Source organism: Solea solea, chromosome 1 (assembly GCF_958295425.1).
Source record: "Solea solea chromosome 1, fSolSol10.1, whole genome shotgun sequence".
Taxonomy (NCBI): Eukaryota; Metazoa; Chordata; class Actinopteri; order Pleuronectiformes; family Soleidae; genus Solea; species Solea solea.
This window is the reverse complement of record NC_081134.1, coordinates 28,966,934-28,985,476: the sequence shown is the minus strand read 5'-3', so window position 1 is coordinate 28,985,476 and position 18,543 is coordinate 28,966,934. Positions and strand designations below refer to the sequence as shown.

Genomic DNA, 18,543 nt, shown 5'->3' with positions numbered 1-18,543 from the left:
AGTGCAAGGATCAGGTTGCATTTATTTTTCCAAACTAGCCAAGCCTGACCCGCCCCCCAAAAAATGCTGTCCAAACATGACGTTGTCCTCAACGCCTGTACGCTGTATTAACATTTCGATTAACTTCCCTAAAATACAGTTATTACCATGGTCACTACTTGTTTTCACTGGGTTAGGGTTAGTATGGGGGGAATTTAAACATGAACCAAACCCAAAACCAGATTATAAAATTAAAAATATTAGTCCAAACTTGTGCCGACTCCGTACATGAACAAAAAAAAACAGTCTGGATACAATTTTCTAGACTTTTTTCAGACTCTCACCCGGGATCGGGCTAAGGGAGATGTTGTTGTTGTGACCGCGCCTTACCTGAAGGAGGCAGCGTTCCTTGAAGACGTAGCCAATGAGGTCATCCAGGTGCATGAGACACTGGTGGTAGCGGATGTGATGTGTGAGGACTGGCAGCATCATGGCGTGCTGAGGAAGAAAGAGAGGGCGAGAGAATGTTTTTTAAAGGGTCAGAGTGAAGACAAAGAGAAGAAAAAGGACTGACAGAAAAAGAAATGTGTGATGAGGAGACAGAGAGAGAACGAAAGAGGCAGAGGGGGTTGATGGAGGGAACAGGGAGGGAGAAAAATCAATCAGCCGGTCATTATTTATTAAGTGGTGCTCGGCAACAGAGAGAGATGAAATAATCAAAAACCCGATGGTTGCACTGTGAGAGGCAGCGACGGGGAGGAGAGAAATCAACACGTGGACACGACAGTCGAATCAAAGCCCATTCCCGACATGTTGACACTCTTACATTCGGACAAACACCGGCACCCCCCGGTGACCCCCGTATATAACATGAATAGGAAAAGTTTGACAACAAACTGAAGGAAAAGAGAAAGACTTTGGTGGATGACATCAGAAAGAGTTCAAATGATCGCGTTAGTCCGACAAAAAGGGGGACTTTTGAAATATGCGTAAAGGAAAAGTTGGTACACAAAAGATCTACCAATGTGGGACTTTCTCTGGCTGACACCAATTTTCATAAATTGGGACAGCCAACGGACAATATTTGATACATACATATACATATACATGTGCAGAAATCCAAGCAGGTACATTTTTGGTCTGACGAGGACAGCATGTTCACTCTTGTAAGCTTTAAAGCACAGTATGTAAGTTCTGTCGCTAGCTTGATAAAGTCAAGAAGCATGGAGAGAGCTACTGGGAAGTTGTAGCAAATAAAAAAGGTCTGTTACCTAAAAGGAAATACAGATTTGTATGAAAACAACAACAAAAAACACTAGTCTCGTCTTTTGTTGATATTTTAAATATAATGTGATTATTCTGACAGAAATTGCAATTGCGATATGATTCTCGATAACAGAGGGAATGGTAACCTTTACATCATTATCTTCATTTTTATTTGAAAAACAATCTGCTACAATATTGCGCCTCATCGGAGTAGGCTGCATTGCGATTTCGATAAATCTTCCAATTAATTTAACTAATTTTACCATTAATAGCACGTCTGTCGCATTTATTTCCCAATAAATCAGTCGTACACATAGCGCTGAGTAATTTTTAACCTCAGACATGTTGCTATGCTGTTCGCGTATGCAAAAAATACCATGAAGAGCGTTGTTTTCATCCGGTATTGCCAACAATAGCCAGCCCGAGATACGGTTGCATTTCTGAATGCAGTAAACTCTGGAGTGACGTCACTACCTGTTCCGCTTCCCAAAGTAAATGGAACACAGGAGATTCAGTAGTGAAAGGACAGTCGTCCAATTAAATGTCCCGGTCAGGAACGAGCTACGACCGTCTTAACTGTGCACGCGAGTTTGGGACAGGACACGGAACGTGGGACCGAAATGGCGAGAGCAGTCAGGGAAAAAATTAGCCTGAGCATCAGAGAGCCAATCTACTGAATCATCAGAGGAGTCTTATCAGAGAGCGACTGAGAGACTGTAGCAGAGGCTGGTGTACAACACACATTAACCCCGTGCCACCACATGAGAGAGGATGGAGCCGCGCATGTTTTAATTAGCGCTGCCGGGGAGGGCGAAGCGTGAGGCCCCGGCAGCTACGAGCGCCACTGCCACGTTACCCCGGGGCCGTCACAGGGGCCACGGTGACACACTCTCCGGGCTTTGTTAAGCAGCCAATTAACAAAGCCGGGCCCTGGTCATGTCCACGGCTCCTGACCTGTTCTGATGACTGGCTGAGTGTGTATGTGTGTGTGTGTGTGTGTGTGTGTGTGTGTGTGTGTGCACAGAAAGGCGGGTAGGGGCTTGTTAAAGTTGATACTGCAGTAATTAAAAGGTGGGAAATTTCTAATTTACTGTCACAGAACATGTCAGTGCAGCTTGGACGCCGTCCAAACGGACCCAAGGACTGATTTTTCCCTCTTCCCCCGAGCTGAAATATTACAAGCAAGATTTTCATGTACCACTTTTACTCGATATATCACTATTTTACCAAGTGGAATGCAATTAAGCAGTTAGTCCAACTTATTTTCCAAGTTCTGTCAGATTGCTTTTTTACACAAATGTAAAAGAGACTTTTTTTTCCTTTTTTTACAATTTAAAAAGGTTCCAGTATCTAATATTTAGGAAGGGTTTATTGGCAGAAATTGAATATAGTACTTACTGTTTAAGTATGTTTGTAAAAGTGTAAAAATGGAATTTCTCTGGTTTGAGTATATTTTTGCCATGGTGCAGAATAGCTGAGATGGTATGGTAGAGCTAGTGGTAAAGAAAACCTCTTACCCCCTCACTCCGACTTTTTGCGCCCCAAACTTTGAAAACAGTGCTAGGCTCCATTTGTGATCCTTTTTAGGTCTTGAAACAGAACTTTCTCAATGAGATATTTTCTCATTCACGTTCTTAAACACAGCATTGTTCCAAGAAAATACCTTCCTACACATGAAATCCCCCAAAACGACATGTTAACATAGCATGTTAATATGTTCACATATATATGTGTGTATATACATATATATATATATATACACACACACATACATATACATATATATATATATACACACATATACATACATATGACAGTCCAAGACAATTTTCATTGTTGGACAGATATTATGAGAGGGGTCTGGCTGCAGACCTGCACTGTCAGGACCCTTCGTTGCAGCCAGACCCCTCTCATAATATCTGTCCAACAATGAAAATCACGACTTAGCTGTCGCTTATCGTTGGTAGAACTTTATAAAAACAATTAAGTAGAACATCCTCTTCCTCTCGTCACTGGCACAAGATTGCGTGAAAGCCATGCAATATATGTTTTCAGGTGTTAGTATGGACTAAAAACATTTCAGTGTAGATGGAGCTGAAAACACTGTGATTCTAAGGTTTGAAGAAACAAACCCATTCCACATTATTTTCCCTTTAAAAACTTCTCTTTACTCCTAGTATTTTAATCTCAGAGTGTTTTAACTGTTTATTTAATGTGTTTTTATGGTGTTTACAGACACTTTTGTCTCTCTCAATGTAATTTTATTAACTCCATGGCCTTTTGTTTACCGTGTAAAGCACTTTGTGCTCCAACTTCCTGTATTAAAAGTCTATTAAAAGCAATTCAGATATGCAGAGGGAATTAAATCTATACTTTACTTTCCATCGGTACACATTTAAATGAATTAATTGTAACCATTCTGTCCAGACTCAATGTTGTGATTGTATGATATGTATATATATATATATATATATATATATATATATATATATATATATGTATATATATATATACATATATACATATATATATATATATATATATATACATGTACACACATACGTATATAAGTAGGTGGATAAATATAAATAGTAAGTAATGACAAATTAATAAATGCACCTCAATGTCTTGCAGTGAATAAAGACTCAAACACCCACGCGTGTTCTGTCTGAGAAAACAAGCCGTTGTTCTCTTGAAATGTTTGGGGACACGACAAAGGCGGGAGCAGCGGGGGGGGGAACGTTTTAAAAATAACATTTAAAACAGGAAATAAAGAAAAGCAACACTGATGAATAAATAAATAAATGACTGAAATAATGCACAGCCTGGTCCTTGACGAATCCCTGTGTTAAATAACCTTTGTACACTGGAGCACTGTGACGGAAGAATTTCCCGCAAGGGATTAATAAAGTATATTCTATTCTATTCTATTCTAACCTGAGCGTAGGCGAAACAACGTCGGTTGATTCCCGAACTAAGAGGCTGCTTTCTCCGAAATAATAAAACTACAGGTCAGTTTGTGTTGAGTTTTTTTTTTTTCCGCCATCATCTCAGTCTGTGTCACATGTTGTGCAGAGTTCGGAGTAAAATTATTCATGAACCAATTAGTCTCAGCAGTGCAGCTTGAAGCAAATATAATTGGGCGGCAATTATGGATCGGTTCCTTCTTTTTTGATAGACCTCGCTGCGAGAAGAGGTCTGGTGTGCGAACGAGAGGCTAGAACTTTTTTTTTTTCTGTCATCGCTCTCCAAGTGTGAGCATAAGCTGTAGGCTACAACAGAGAGAGAGAGAGCGAGGGAAAGAGAGAGAAATATTTTCTCAAGAGAACCGGACGAAAATTACTGGAAAAAGACGCTGAATTAAAAGAAAGAATTACACGTGTAACAGTGTATGTTCCAGTGAGCACAGCGTGGCGTTAACAGATTCAAGGTTATGCTGCAAGTCTCATTAGGACCTAAACTCGCGTTGCTACATAAATGTACTTCCACTTCCATGGAGATCGTTTTGTGAGATGAATTTCTTTTTGTGTGTGAGTGGCTATACCAAGTGCAGAAGTGCTGCTGCTCATGTTGCATATAAATAAAGTGTCAGGTCCGGAGACGTTACTTAATGAAGGGCAGCGGAGCCGAGGCTCTGTGGGAGTCCACTTTCCTTTACGCACACATTTCTGACACTTGTGAACGGTGAAGTGATGCAACGCGTGGAAAAATCAGTGGAGGAGTGAGGCTTTCCCCGAGTCTGTCCATCTGAGTGGAACAGCACATTTGAAGGGGAAACTGCAGGATATTTTCTAGCTCTGGGTAGGATCGTACCAATTTGGCCTTAAGTAGGGTTGGGGTAAAACTTTGATATTATATTATATCGTCATGTCGTGAGAATTTCATGTAACATTTTGACCCAGTATATCATTATTTTATCAAGTGGAATGCAATCAATAGTTAAGTAGTCTAACTTAAGTAGTCAGATTTCATTTTTCCAATTGTAATATCGACCTTTTTTAATGATTTAAAAGGTTCAGTGTCCATTTAGGAAGGTTTATAGGCGGAAGTTAAATATAGCACTCTTAAGTATGCTTGAAAAGGTGTATAACAATTTTAAAAAGGATTTTTTTTGGTTTGATCAGCTTTATAATATGTTTTTCTCAAGCTAGCACCCGATTAGCCAGAAGCCAAGTGGTAAAAAAATGGTTCGAGCGGACTTCTTGCGCAAATTGGGAGCACTGGACACAAGTCATCGTATTTTAAAACAGAATTGAAAGACAATTATTATTATTAGATTTCTTTTTTCCCCAATTGTAATATCAACCTTTTTTTAATGATTTTAAGAGGTCCAGTGTCCAATTTTTAGGAAGGTATATTGGCAGAAGTTGAATATAGTACTCTTAAGTATGTTTGATAAGATCTATAAACATTTTAAAATGGAATTTATTTAGTATGATCCGGCTTACAGTATAAGTAAGTTTCTACTTTTTTAAAAAAACAGAATTAACAGACATCTCTTTTTGTGGAAGCACATTTTTGTATGTTTGTAGCTCTGGGTGGGATCATACCAATTTGGCGGTGAGTAGGGTTGGGAGAAATGTCAACATTATATCGTCGTGTCACGATATGTGACAATGTGTTGTCTCAGATTTTAGATATGGTTGCAAAAACACAAGTAGATGCGCATTTTGACGTTGCAGTGCACGTTGGCATCTTTGCATCATTATTAGCTCGAGAATGAAAATTGACAAGTTTGGTGAAAACTTCGACCTTGTGCAATGATATAAAACACAATCAGTGTTGAGATCTTCCAACTGTCTGATGACACGTCTGTGACACGTCAGTTGGTTCGCAGTGGAGAAAAAATGTATCGCCTGAGCTCTGCGACAATAAAAGACTCGGCTGCCGTGTGCTAAGAAAAGTTCTGTCGTCATGAAATCAGAGTAAAGCGCTTTTCAGATTAGGATGCTTTTTTTGTTTAGAGAAAAAAGCAAATCCAACAGTTATTTTAAGATAAACGTGCACAAGTAACATGGGTATGAAGTAAAAAAGTTGTGAGGTTATGATACAGATTGCCTTTTTCTACTACACTATAATGGTGGAGGTCTTTTGAAATGGAAGAGGCTAAATTATTGAAAAATGTAAAATATTACACAGTAATTTGATTTAAAAAAATTATGTAATTCACAAAACTATATTTAGAAAATATCACAAAATAACACTTATTTTACACACTCATTTTAAGCGTAATTATTTGTGTTATAGCAGAATTTGACCACATTTATGGTAATTTTTCATTGTTTCTAACACACGTAAATGTCCTTCACTTAACAATAAACCAGGTATTATGATGTCAGTGGAGCTAAAACAATTACTCAATAACTAAATGAATCATCAACTATTTTGATAATCGATACATCCATATGAGTTTTTTTTTCTTAAATTTTTCTTATTAAAAGATTACAAGATTTCTGATTGTGTTTTTCGGTTTCTTAAATGTGAATGTTTTCTTCGTTTCTTTGCTCCAAATCATCATTTCCTCTGATTGCCATTTTTTAACATTTTCTGACATTTTATGGACCAAACGATGACTCGATTAATTGTGAAAATAATCATTAGTTGCAGCCCTAGTTATCAGTTCTCATTGCAAGTTGATTGTCAGTGGTGGAGCACGTGAAATCATCTTGTGGGCCACATGTGGGGCCGAGGGCCCTGTGTTCGACAACCACCGACTGTATTGTTCACTGCCATTGAATCCGTCTTCATTTACAGTGCAGGAGAAGAACAGTCAGTCAAAGTTAAAGCAGAAAATCAGTGGATAAATTGTGACGGATGCCCCCCCCCCCCCCCCCCACTGTCAGCACTTTACCTGGCGACGACGTCACTATGATTACAGACGGGAAATAACTGTATCGGCAAAACTCTAACTTAATAATAAGTCGTAATAAAGAGGAATTAGCCATTAAATACAAACAGTGCACTCAGCTGCACTGCACTGGCTCTTAGTCACTTTTAGGACTGATTATAATGATAATTTATTTATAACTCCTCTTCATTGTCGGTCTCCTGTTTGAGTTGCTGAAACCAAAGTGATTCAAAGTTTCTCTGTAGTTACACTCAAGTGTATTGATATAAATGTCAACACAAAAACTTAACTGTGAGGATTTGCCATGTCCAATGTTTCACATAAGTGAAAATATACATTTTTAGGATTCTTATGACAAAAACGCATTTATTTTAAATTGCGGGTGAGCGATAAAAACATTTTATCGATTCTTTTGCATTTGTGGTTCAGGAGGATTTGGTTTTAATGAAAGATAAGTGTCTGAGACATTTGTTTGAAGCCAGTAGAAAAGTTTAATTTTTGCTCATATAGGGCTTGTATTTTGTTGAACTTAAACCCAAAAAGGGGAAACTTTGTCCAAATCCCACAAAATAAAACCAAAACAGAGTAATTTCTTTGTCATTTGTAGTTTGGAAAAATACGGTAAATCTACTCATTCAATAGACTTAGGCTGATATTGACTTTATTCGGTGAGCCTTTTATTAAGTGGTTAAAATCAGGTTTATTTTTCTCTTGTCCCTATTCAAAATCATGTTTTATGAAGCTTGTGCCTGCCTGTCCAAAGCTTTTCAACACAGGAAGCACACAGAGAGCAGTATAGTGTACAGTATAATTGTTTCTTGATAAATGTTGACTAGAAAGTGAAAGCCAGTCAGTCAAACTCCCACGCCAGAGTCCCTGCTGGTTGAGCTGTGGTCAGTTTGTGTCAAAGGATTTTAAACACCGATGTCACAAAATGACAAATTTGAACTGACTGATGGAGACAGTGGATCAACAACTCCTGTGTGCTGTGTCTTAAAATCTTTAATTTCCTCTATGGAATTTGGTGTAGTAGAGAGAGCGCGGTTCAAAAAGTGAAAACTTTGGTTTCGTGCTGGAAAAATGCAGCTAAAGCAGTAAGGGTGGAGTGGCTCTGTGGTTAAGACCAGTATCCTGTGTGCGAAAGACATCATGGTCGCAATGGTCGCAAGTTCGACTCCACCCCTGGCTGGTTGTACTCATACCCATTGCAAGTTGCTTTAGATAAAAGCATCTGCTAAATGACATGTAATGTAATGTAACATCTTACAAGGATAGAATAGACTGAAGCTGACAGTGATTTTACTTCGGAGAGCCTTTTATTAAGTGGTTAAAATCTTCTTTTTTCTTTATATATAGTAACTTGTGTAACTGAAATGACAAATGTGCTGACGACCGTGTGAATATTCCTATTTTTAAAACATGTGCACTGTTTAGTTTCAGTGACAACATGAGAGAAAACACGTGTACAAACATGTTAGATGTGTGCGGTACATATAGTATTGTATGTGCCAGCGCGTGTGTGTGTGTGCATACACAGTGTGACGGGTGTTACCTGACAGACGTCGGAGCGGATGCCAGTCTTCCAGAAGCCCTGGCTGCTCAGCTCCACTGTCACCTCACGGCGCATGGTGTTCTTCTGCCGGATCTTCTGAAGAGCTTCCTGCCAAAAACAACCCAGCCAGTCAATTATTGATCTGCTGCATGGAGCACAGGCCCACAGGGACAGCTTGCATCCTCAAACTCTCCCCCATCACCACCGCTCGCTACCACTACCCCGCCTTCACCTCTCCCTACTTTCAGATCGAGCTGGCACATGCAATAAACTGAAACCTGCACAGCGTGACAAGCATACAGCACAGCAGTGGACAGGAGCAGCACGAGAAGTGACAGCTCTGTTGGTGCCGGCTAATTGAGGCGCTGCCCATGGGTCAGCGTGGCTGTGGGCAGTGGTGTGGCAGTTGGGGGGTGGTAAAGAAGGAAGGAAAAAAGGCTGATGCCGTGTTTGGCCGAGGCACCTGCCTGCCTGGAGGTGCTTCCATCAGTCACACGCTCACACGCACGCACGCACGCACACGTACTTGTGTCTCAGCACATACAGCATCATGTCAGCCCTACAGCTAATAAATGGAAATTCAGTCGTCGCTGCACGAGACAAGAGGGTCCTTCAAAAAAAAACAGAAAGATGTTTCATTCAACTGCTAGCGTTGGAATTATGGAACGCAGAGGAAAGAAAAAAAACACAAAATTTGACTCGCCGAGGAAAATAAGAACAACAAAGGCATGAATAAATAATGCATTACCACTTTGAACTGTGCATCAAAGTGAACACGCGTGTGTGTACGTCCATGTGTACTGCAGCCAGACACAGACAAGACACTGCGAGAATGATATGTAAAATACTTGATTATGCATTAGGGCGTTCCACGAGGTCAGGGAACAGACACAAGTACAAATAAGTCGATAATTAACCACCAGGACACGGAGGGGGAAACTTTTTCTGGTCGCGCCACATTTGACTTCTATCATCACAACATCCTTCTGTTGAGGAGGAGGGTTTTTTTTGTTTTTGGAATCAGGAGAAGGTCAAAGAGAGAAAAGACACCGTCTGAGACTCAATGCCTGCGGACAGTGAGAGGACATCTGTTGAGTTTGGGTTCATTTACTTTTCAAAAACAGAGTTACTCAAGTAAGATTAAAGTTACTTTATACTTTCTCCCATTTTATGCCACATCTATTTTTGGTTAATTCCATAATAAACACAGCAAAACTTTAGTAGGTTACATTGAATCATTTCTGAATCATTTGTTTGGCTTTCTTTTGGAAAGTGAGGCTTGCGAAGTCTGATCGGGTGAAGTTGAAGAATGAGATGAGAGACAAGAGGACAGAATATGGACTTCTGAATTATAAACAAATAAATCAAGAGTGTAAAGGTTATTTAAATCCCTCCCATCTTACCTTAAATAATCTTTGCAAAAATATGGTTATGGCAACAGAAGCTAACAGTGTGGTGATCTGTTTGTAAATTAACTGGGCGCAAAAACATTTCCTGGGCTAAGCCAATTCCAGTCGATAACAACACTTGCAGATAAAAAGTGAACAGAACTATGTGTGCGACTGATTTAATGAGAAACAAATAAGACAATTAAGGGTAATAGTAGCCATCTTGGAATCAAAAATCAGAATTGGTGAGGTCGCTCCAACTTTTGGAGTTGGAAATACGACTTAATTTATAGTTTTATAGTCTGTGAAATCGCGCAATGTGCGATTATGAACAGTATTTTTGGATCGTTTCGGCTCATCCCTATTTAAAGGTAGCTGTTTTTTTCCAAATATTAAAGGGGACATATAATGCAAAATCAACTTTTTAATCATTTTAATACTTATATTTTGGACTCTGGAGGCCCTACCAGTCGCCTCAGTCCTTTTTTCGTGGTCCCCCTTAGTGTAAGTATAGGCGATAAAACACGCGATGTTGAATTCCCTGCGCTTATGACGGCAGCATGCGCATTTTCACAAGAGTGGTATTATGTCAACGCAGAGGGACAAGTGTGCTGTTCGTGGAGCACAGTGTTTTACACAAACTTCCAGCCTCAGAGGATTTTATATATGAAGCTAATGTGCCGGATAAAGTCAGCAAACGTGTGTTTGTGTGTTCGCACCACTTCACATCAGACTGCGGCCAGCGGTCGCCGTATATATTGAGTCAGCGACCGTATTTCACCGACGTACAAACGCACACATTTTTAAGAAAAGGTCAAATAGAGCTCATAACTGACCATTCTGACACGTCCTAATTAAAAATATTTGTTCAGTACGTCCTCCATGACCAGAGCACAGACTCTGATACAGTAACATACAGCGGCAGTTTTTACAGCTCGCCGCTGGCGATCAGCGGTGGCGATCAGCGGTGCTGTCCCTAAGTGTTCTTAACTGATTTACAGTTCGGCAGTGTTCGGCTCGATCCTTGTGTCGGACGTCTCTTCCTGTGACGGCACTCTCGCTGTTTTCCGTGCACGCTGCCATGTTGATATTGTCAGAGAACTAGTGGAGGGAGGGGGAGAGGAATGGAGCGGAGGGAACAGGAGCTGAGCGAGTGAGCGCAGTAAAAAGGACAAATCAGAAACACCCAGGAAGAAGTGGGTGTGTGTTTGCCTGTGTCTCATTTGCATGTAAAGGGACCAGGCACAAAACCGAGCCGTCTGAAAGGGGCGGTTTTGGCAGGGTTGTTGAACTGCTATGGTGCTTCATCCTTATGGTATTTTGACCAAAATGTCACTGACATGTTCATTCGGACACCAGGGAACTATTTTTACTTGGAGAAATAGGGTATAATATGTCCCCTTTAAGCTTTTCTTGTTTCCTTATTTTAAACAAGCTTCCAGATATTTGCTATGTTTTGCCATGCTTTTGCTATTTTTGGACATAATTTGTACTGTAATGTACTAAATCTTTAAGTTAAATTGCAAACATAGTAGATTGCTTGCCTCCTTTTTTAGTAAGAAAATTAAGATTTTGAAAATTCTTAACTGAGGTGAAGTTGAGAACTTCGATTCAGAGACGACTGCAGAGAAGTACGGCTGACTGGCTAGTTCTTGCCAAAGTACACAACACCGGTTTCCCTGATGCTGTGAGGAAAAACGCAGAGGAGTGAAATGGCCAGCAGGAGGAGCAGAGAGGTGAGAGTGATTGTTAACGGTGGCGAATGGCGATGAGAGGAACAGGTGTTTAACACCACGACACTCCAGCCTTCCCTGTGGCATTACATCAAAGTAGTGATGCGACCGATATTGCAGTGAGGAGGCGGCGACATTCTGCTGCTGCTGCTGCTGCTGCTGCTGGAGTCTGACGGACCCAGCATGTGAGCGTGCATGTGTTTGAGTTCACTAATTGCTGCGGTGAAGTTTGACAGTGGGATTGTCAGGGCCCCGTTAGCCGGACAGCTTTGCCGAGCTACCTGGAAAACAAGCTAATTGAGCTGCAAGTTCTTGCTCATTATTGGTTCAGTCGATCAAACGAAGGGAAAGGAAGAGAGTGGGATATGCTAGAGAGAGAGCGAGAGAGAGAGAGAGAGAGAGAAAGAGAGAGCTGCATCTACTGTAGATAGGGCGCTATGGTTTGTGGAGTTGCGGAATTGAGCGAGTCTGGGACCAGGGCAACTACCCTTCACAACAATCTCTAAAACGCAGCCAACACGAGACGAGAATTCGCCAGATTTCTGTCCCGACCCGGACCTTTGACAATCGTGGGTGCCTTCAGATTTGAAGTTGATTACGTCTTCTCAAGCTGTTATGTGCTTCAAAACATCGCACACACAACAGCTATTAAGCGCGAACGCCGACAGTCCACCTCCATGTCTGTTTACATTCTGAAGTCACGTTGAATCACGCGGGTTTCTGTGAGATCTCAAATCTCTGGAATCTCCTCCCCGAAATTGTTTGATTAAACGAGTGTGGTCCTGCGTCTCGACTGGATCATCTATTAGATCTAAGCAGACAACCACGCCGTGTAAAAGTTACGAAAGTAACTCTTCACTAAGTTCAGACCAGAGTCGGGAAGCTTGTAAGAAGAATCAAGGAAGAACAGCTACAAGCACATCGACAGATTCAAGACAAGACCGACTGCCTGTGCACTTTCCTCTTGAGAAGCTAAAAAAGCTACTAGCAAAATCTTGCAAACAAGGAAGGGGGTGTAACCTAAACATGAGTGTAGCCTCTGACAAACTCACCAGTATCTAAAGAACATTGTGTCGGAGAAGTGAATGTATGTAATTTCACACTTAAAGAGCAAGATAAAACGTTGCAATTTTGTGTTTTATTACTTTATTACTATCAGGTTGTTGATATCTTATTCAATCACTTTTTTGCTGGTAAAATAAGTATAAAATAGCCACAAAAAAAGGGGGAGATTTAAGAAATTTAAGAAAAAATAAAACCAATTTTACAGGTTTCGGCTGCTGTGGGCCACACACACACCCCACCTGTAAAACCTCCGCGATTCCCTGTGGCTACACAGTCATTACCTTCACTAAAACTTAAACCTCTTCCGTCCTCGCTCCCTGGTGCTGATGTGACCTTCACACTCAACTCATGAGAACATTAACCACCGTCTTAAGTCTGAGCGGTAACTTCATCATCTGAAATTACGCTGAAATGAGCTTGTCACAAATGATGACAAAAATGGTGTCTTACCTCGATTTAAAAACACACAGGAAAAAAACAGCTGTCACTATTTAAAATCTCTAACAGATGAAAGAAATGAAGTAGAAGAACAGACTCAGGCACTATTAGGCTGCAGTACCACTGACAGAGACAGAGGCAGAGCAGGACTGCGGCGTGGTTTGACAGAAGAACACTTAGGTTAATATTCTGTACAAACACCGGCGATCAGCGTGGAGTTTAGCGGTTGGAATCGTTAGCAACACCACAACACTATATTATCGTAATACAGCATCGTTTTTTCACTAATCCACAAAAATTTCAATGTTACTCAGTTAAATAAATGATATGCAAAAAAAACGATACTCTGTGTCTCAAAAGTGATAAAATATCACCACGTAAAATATCGTGATATTACACTGTATCGTTTTTTGTCTCAGAGCAGAGGATTCCGCTGAATTTTACACAATTTAAAATTCATTTTGAAAAACTTTGCCACCTTTTTTAATTACTGAAATTTGTCAAAGTGGTCAGCAACACGTTTGTCCGCGCGGTGACACAGTGACAAAGTGGGAAGAGGATATATTATCACTTAACTTTAAAACAAATACGTGTCCATGTGACCCCTGTGGATTTGTCAAGCTTATTTTTTAATGGCCTGTATGAAGGGGAAGGAAAAAAGGTTTCACTGCACATGAGGGGAATTTAGATTCAAGATTTGTCATTGCCATAAAACAACCGCATTATTAGGTAGCCGTCCTTGCTGGTGCACAAAAAAAAACAGGAACATAAACATTTAAATAGATATAAACGGAACACTTGACAAATGACACTTTCACCGTTTTTCTGCTTCTATAAACCTCTCCAGAGTGTGCGAGTAGGTTTTCAACCCACCTCTCTCTGTGTCAGCTTCTGCTTGTCGATCTGTTTGACCTTGGGGCTGTTGGCCAGCAGGTGGCGTAGTTTCACATAGCTCTTCCACAGCTTCTGGTACCTAGAAGCAGAAAAAAAAAAAGCATAGACGTGAGGCTGACAGGAGTCCGTCTCTGCTTGCGCTGCCAATTACGCGGCAACGCAATCAATATTTCATCCGCAGTGTTGCCGATATTAAACATAATTTAAGAGTTGCCTGCGGCCGTTATTGCATTAGCGAGGGGGGTTTGTTTGAGGGCAAGTGTGGACCTGGAAGATGATGTGTGTGTTTCAGATGTTTAGAGGCTAGCGCTCGTCGTTTGTGGCTGACCTGGTGAGAAGATGTACAAAACAACCCTTATTTCAGCTTGTTTCCATGCACATTGAAGTCCGGTGGTAGTCCAATTAAAAGACATCATCGATTTATAGACTAAAGTGTGTTGCTAAACTAGGTGGAGATATGACGCCTTTCAGCTCGTCAGGTGGTGAATTCAACACTTGTACGTGTATAAACTGCACCAGTCTGGTTTCTCCTTGCTGTTGTTGTTCTTCTTCTTGTTGTTCTGCGTTCAAGCTGTCAAGTTTCATCCGGAAATTCGGATATCCGTTTGAAGTTGGAGGGGAAAGTTCAAACTCAAAACATTCAAACCTATAAGTGCATCAGACCATCTGAAGAAGCTACTGTACGGTCCAGGGGAGGGCGCTATGAGCACATCAAGCTAAACAAATCATCTTAAAGCAACATGTGGAAGTTATTTCAAGTCCTTCAAAGGGAAAGCAAGTCATATTTGTTTTACAGCATGAGGTTTTGGAAAAAGTGACAGTCCTTGTGTCTGCTTCTTCAGTTATTTACGGTCAAAAGGTCAAAGGTCGGGTGGCACCATCTTTGTAGCATGTAAAACCAGTGGAGTCCAGTTACACATGTACATATTTCAACTCGCAACCACATTCTGGGTGTGAGTCCAGATCATTACAATTTTAAGGCCCTAATTGTAAAGCGGAGAGTGTAAAACTACTCTGTAGTGTACATGCCAGGCCTCTATGTGGCGATGTAACGCTGCAATGGAAATACAAAAGAGAGCGGTTAAGAAGACATGGAGCGTGCGCATACAGCTGAACTCTGTCATGCATCTTTAAGTCCAGTTTTAGTCAAACTAACACAATAGTTTGATTATTATGAATGTACTGGCCATCTTTGGTCTAATTTGCATCTGAAAAGAGGGAGGGCAGTTATCAGCAAGGTGACATGTCGCCCACCTCCCCCTTTCTCCCCCTCTCTCTCTCGTTTTTCAATCAGACCTCCTGATTGATGCACTGAGGCCTGAGTGTGTGACCGTTCTGCTCCCATTCAGGAGACTTTCTCCCCATTTATGCACAGTTATTCAATTATGATTGGTGGGACGCAGGGGTGAGAGAGGTGGTGGCGGAGAGGACAGAGAGAAAAGTGAGAGAGGAGGAGGAGAACTGTGGAACAGAAGAATTATAGAGCTTTAATCACAGGGACTTCATTAGAGACTGAGAAGAGGGAATGAGACGGCTTTACCGCCCTGATTATCAGCTCACCACCTCCTCTGCAGCCTTAGCGAGTGAGAGACACAGAGAGCGAGAGAGAGTGAGTCTATACAGCCTGGGAGGCCCCCTCGTCCCCAATCCGCTCCAATGACCTTTCCACATATCCACTGTGTGCACTCGGGGCTGTGCCGGCACGGCTCTGGCCACTCCTTGCACATGCTTTCATTAGCATATGCTACCTCTTCCTGTCTCTTCATCGCCTCCCCCCTCCCTGCGTTCTCCACCTCCTCCCCCATCTTCTGCCCTTTTCACACACGGCGCCTGTAACAGCGCTGGCTTGATCTCTGCTGAAGTAATGGCTTTTAGGAATTCAAATACAGAGTCTGTGCTAACTACATGTTCAGTGATGGCTTTGTTCCACCATGACAGGCCCAGCGTGTGTGAGGGTTTTTCACCAAGAAAAGGCTGGAGACACTGAAAACATGGCTGCCAGTGGGGTCCATTGTGTCCTGGAAACCAAAGTTTGTGTCGCTGAGCCTGCGCCAAACCTGCGCCAAAGTCCATAGAGAAAAGCAGTTGGTCCACCGCCGCCTCCATCAGTAAGTTCAAATGTCATTATGTGACTTTGGTGAAAACCTTCATCTGGATTTTCCAAGTGACACAAACCGACCACGTGAGGCAGCAGTGGACCAGCCACTCTTGTGTCGCCAAGAGCTAAAATCACAGATTTTCTCTATGGAGTTTGGTGTGGAAGAGTGAGCCGTTTACCAACCTCAGTTTCCAGTCAGAAAAGGATGAAAATATAAGATATATATATATATATATATATATATATATACACATATATTTATATACACACACACACACGCATATATATATATATATATATATATATATATATATATATATATATATATACATACACATACATACACACAGACACAGATGATTATAAGCACCAGCTATGTGTCCATACTTGTTTTAATTATGGAATTACTGATAAATAACATAAATAAGGTGCCAAACTCAGCTGTAAAATCCTTCTGATTGGTTCTCTACAAACGTCCCTCCATTCTTTTCCGTCTCTCTTTACATTCGCTGACCTCTGACATGTCATCATTCTTGCCTCAGCAGCCGTGATGGCACTGCTGAGACTCGAGTAGCAGCGATGAACACAATCGTGTCCAGCAGGCAGCGTGAAAAGCAGTGAGGACAACTCTCCAGTCTCCAGAGTAAATACACTGTATTCTGCTGCTGCTGTGTCCAATGCTCAGTCCACGCTCAACTCCTGCCCCCTCGCTATATGCATCATTAGCAGTGGTAGGAAGTCCTTTCCACTGGTCTCTTACCACTTGCGTCTGCATCAGCTAATGATGTCCCAGTCCATCCATAAATTTGTCGTCGTCTGCAGCTTTGAGACAAGTTTGACATGACAGCAGGGTGCACGGGGGATGAAAGCGCTCGGTGGACAGACAGTTAAACTGTAGCAGCGGGGAGGAGAGGTCATTAGTCAGAGGGAGGAGGCAAACTAGTTCTGCCTAAGTGGATTTCCTAATACTCGTCCACGTCTTTGCATCTTCATCAAAAAACCCTTCTCCTCCGGCACCTCCTCCTCACTGCTGGCACTGAGGAACAGATTTTTTGAGCCGAAGTGATGCGATGTTAAAAAAAAAGAAAAAAAAGGCTCATTTTCATGCACCAAAGTCCATGGAGAAAATTGGCGTTTTTTCAGCCCGAGGGGGGACACGAGAGCTGGTGCTGCGACTGCTGCTGCCTTGCTGAGATAGTTTCCAGGTCAGTCTGCGTAAAGGATTCCAAACACAGAGGATTCCGATTTACAAAAGCATCGCCTAATAAAATCTACACCCACGAGAGTCTGCAATATCATAAGAATATGTTTTTTTATTAAGAAAACTAAAGTTTGTAAACGACTCCCTCCCACACCAGAGTCCATATAAAAAAATCTGTGTTTTTAGTTTATGGGGACACAGGAGCTGCAGGTCTACCGCTGCCTCGTGTGGTCACTTTGTGCCACTGAGGTAAAACTGACACTGAAGTCACAAAATAAACACATTTGAAGTTACTGATGGACGCAGCAGTGGATCAACAACTGTGATGTGATGTTAAATTGCCTGTTTTCTCTATGGGCTTTGGTGTGGGAGAGGGAGTGGTTTACAAAGTGGCACAAACTTCAGTTTCCAGTCTGAAAAAGTTGTTAAACAGTGAGATAAAGACTGAGTGACTTTTGATAAGATTAGCTTTTAGTTAAGTGGCTGAAATTTGTTTTTCCTGGCCAGCATTGCACGATTACCTCTTTTTAAGCTGTAAAATTGAATATCGTACATGTGTAGCTGAGCGATATGGAAAAATAACTATGATTATATGCATCTCCCTGCTAATATTTACTGATGGTCTGTTCTTTAAGTAGATTTTACTTCAATTGTGTGTATTTATTAACTTTAATTAACAGTAGTCTAATGTTACTAAGCAAACTAACCCTTTAAAAAGGAAACTCACAGGGTTAAATTAAGTTTCAGAGAAAGCAAAGCCAAGTTATGTGCAGACTTTTTTTTTGAGTAGTGCTTGGCGTGGTGTTGTCACATCTCTCCGAACACCTCAAGAGGAAGCAGCTCAGATGGTCTAATACACTGCTTTTGTTAATTATGCAGCAGCACAGTGCACTATTCCCTGCTGCAGCCTGTTGTGTGTGCGTGTGGGTGCGAGTGCGTGACATTACTATTCACGTAACATAAACCGCAGAGGCTCCCACGGCGGCGGCACCCAGTGGAAACCTGGGACCCGTGACGACGCATGTGAAAATGTCATGCCACTCGTTTTCTCTTCTCTCAACTCCCGTCTCTAACCACCCGC

General features: G+C 41.4%; 1 protein-coding gene across 1 annotated transcript in view; it reads right to left on the bottom strand.

The window, feature by feature from the left end:
* Positions 1–18,543, bottom strand: part of drosha (drosha ribonuclease III) — a 121,395-nt gene that overhangs the window by 81,860 nt on the left and 20,992 nt on the right. The window contains exons 15-17 of the mRNA XM_058649343.1: positions 14,143–14,242; positions 8,646–8,753; positions 370–477 (exon numbers count right to left, since the gene is read on the bottom strand). Of these exons, the coding sequence (XP_058505326.1) occupies positions 370–477; positions 8,646–8,753; positions 14,143–14,242 (316 nt within the window). The remainder of the gene's footprint in view (positions 1–369; positions 478–8,645; positions 8,754–14,142; positions 14,243–18,543) is intronic.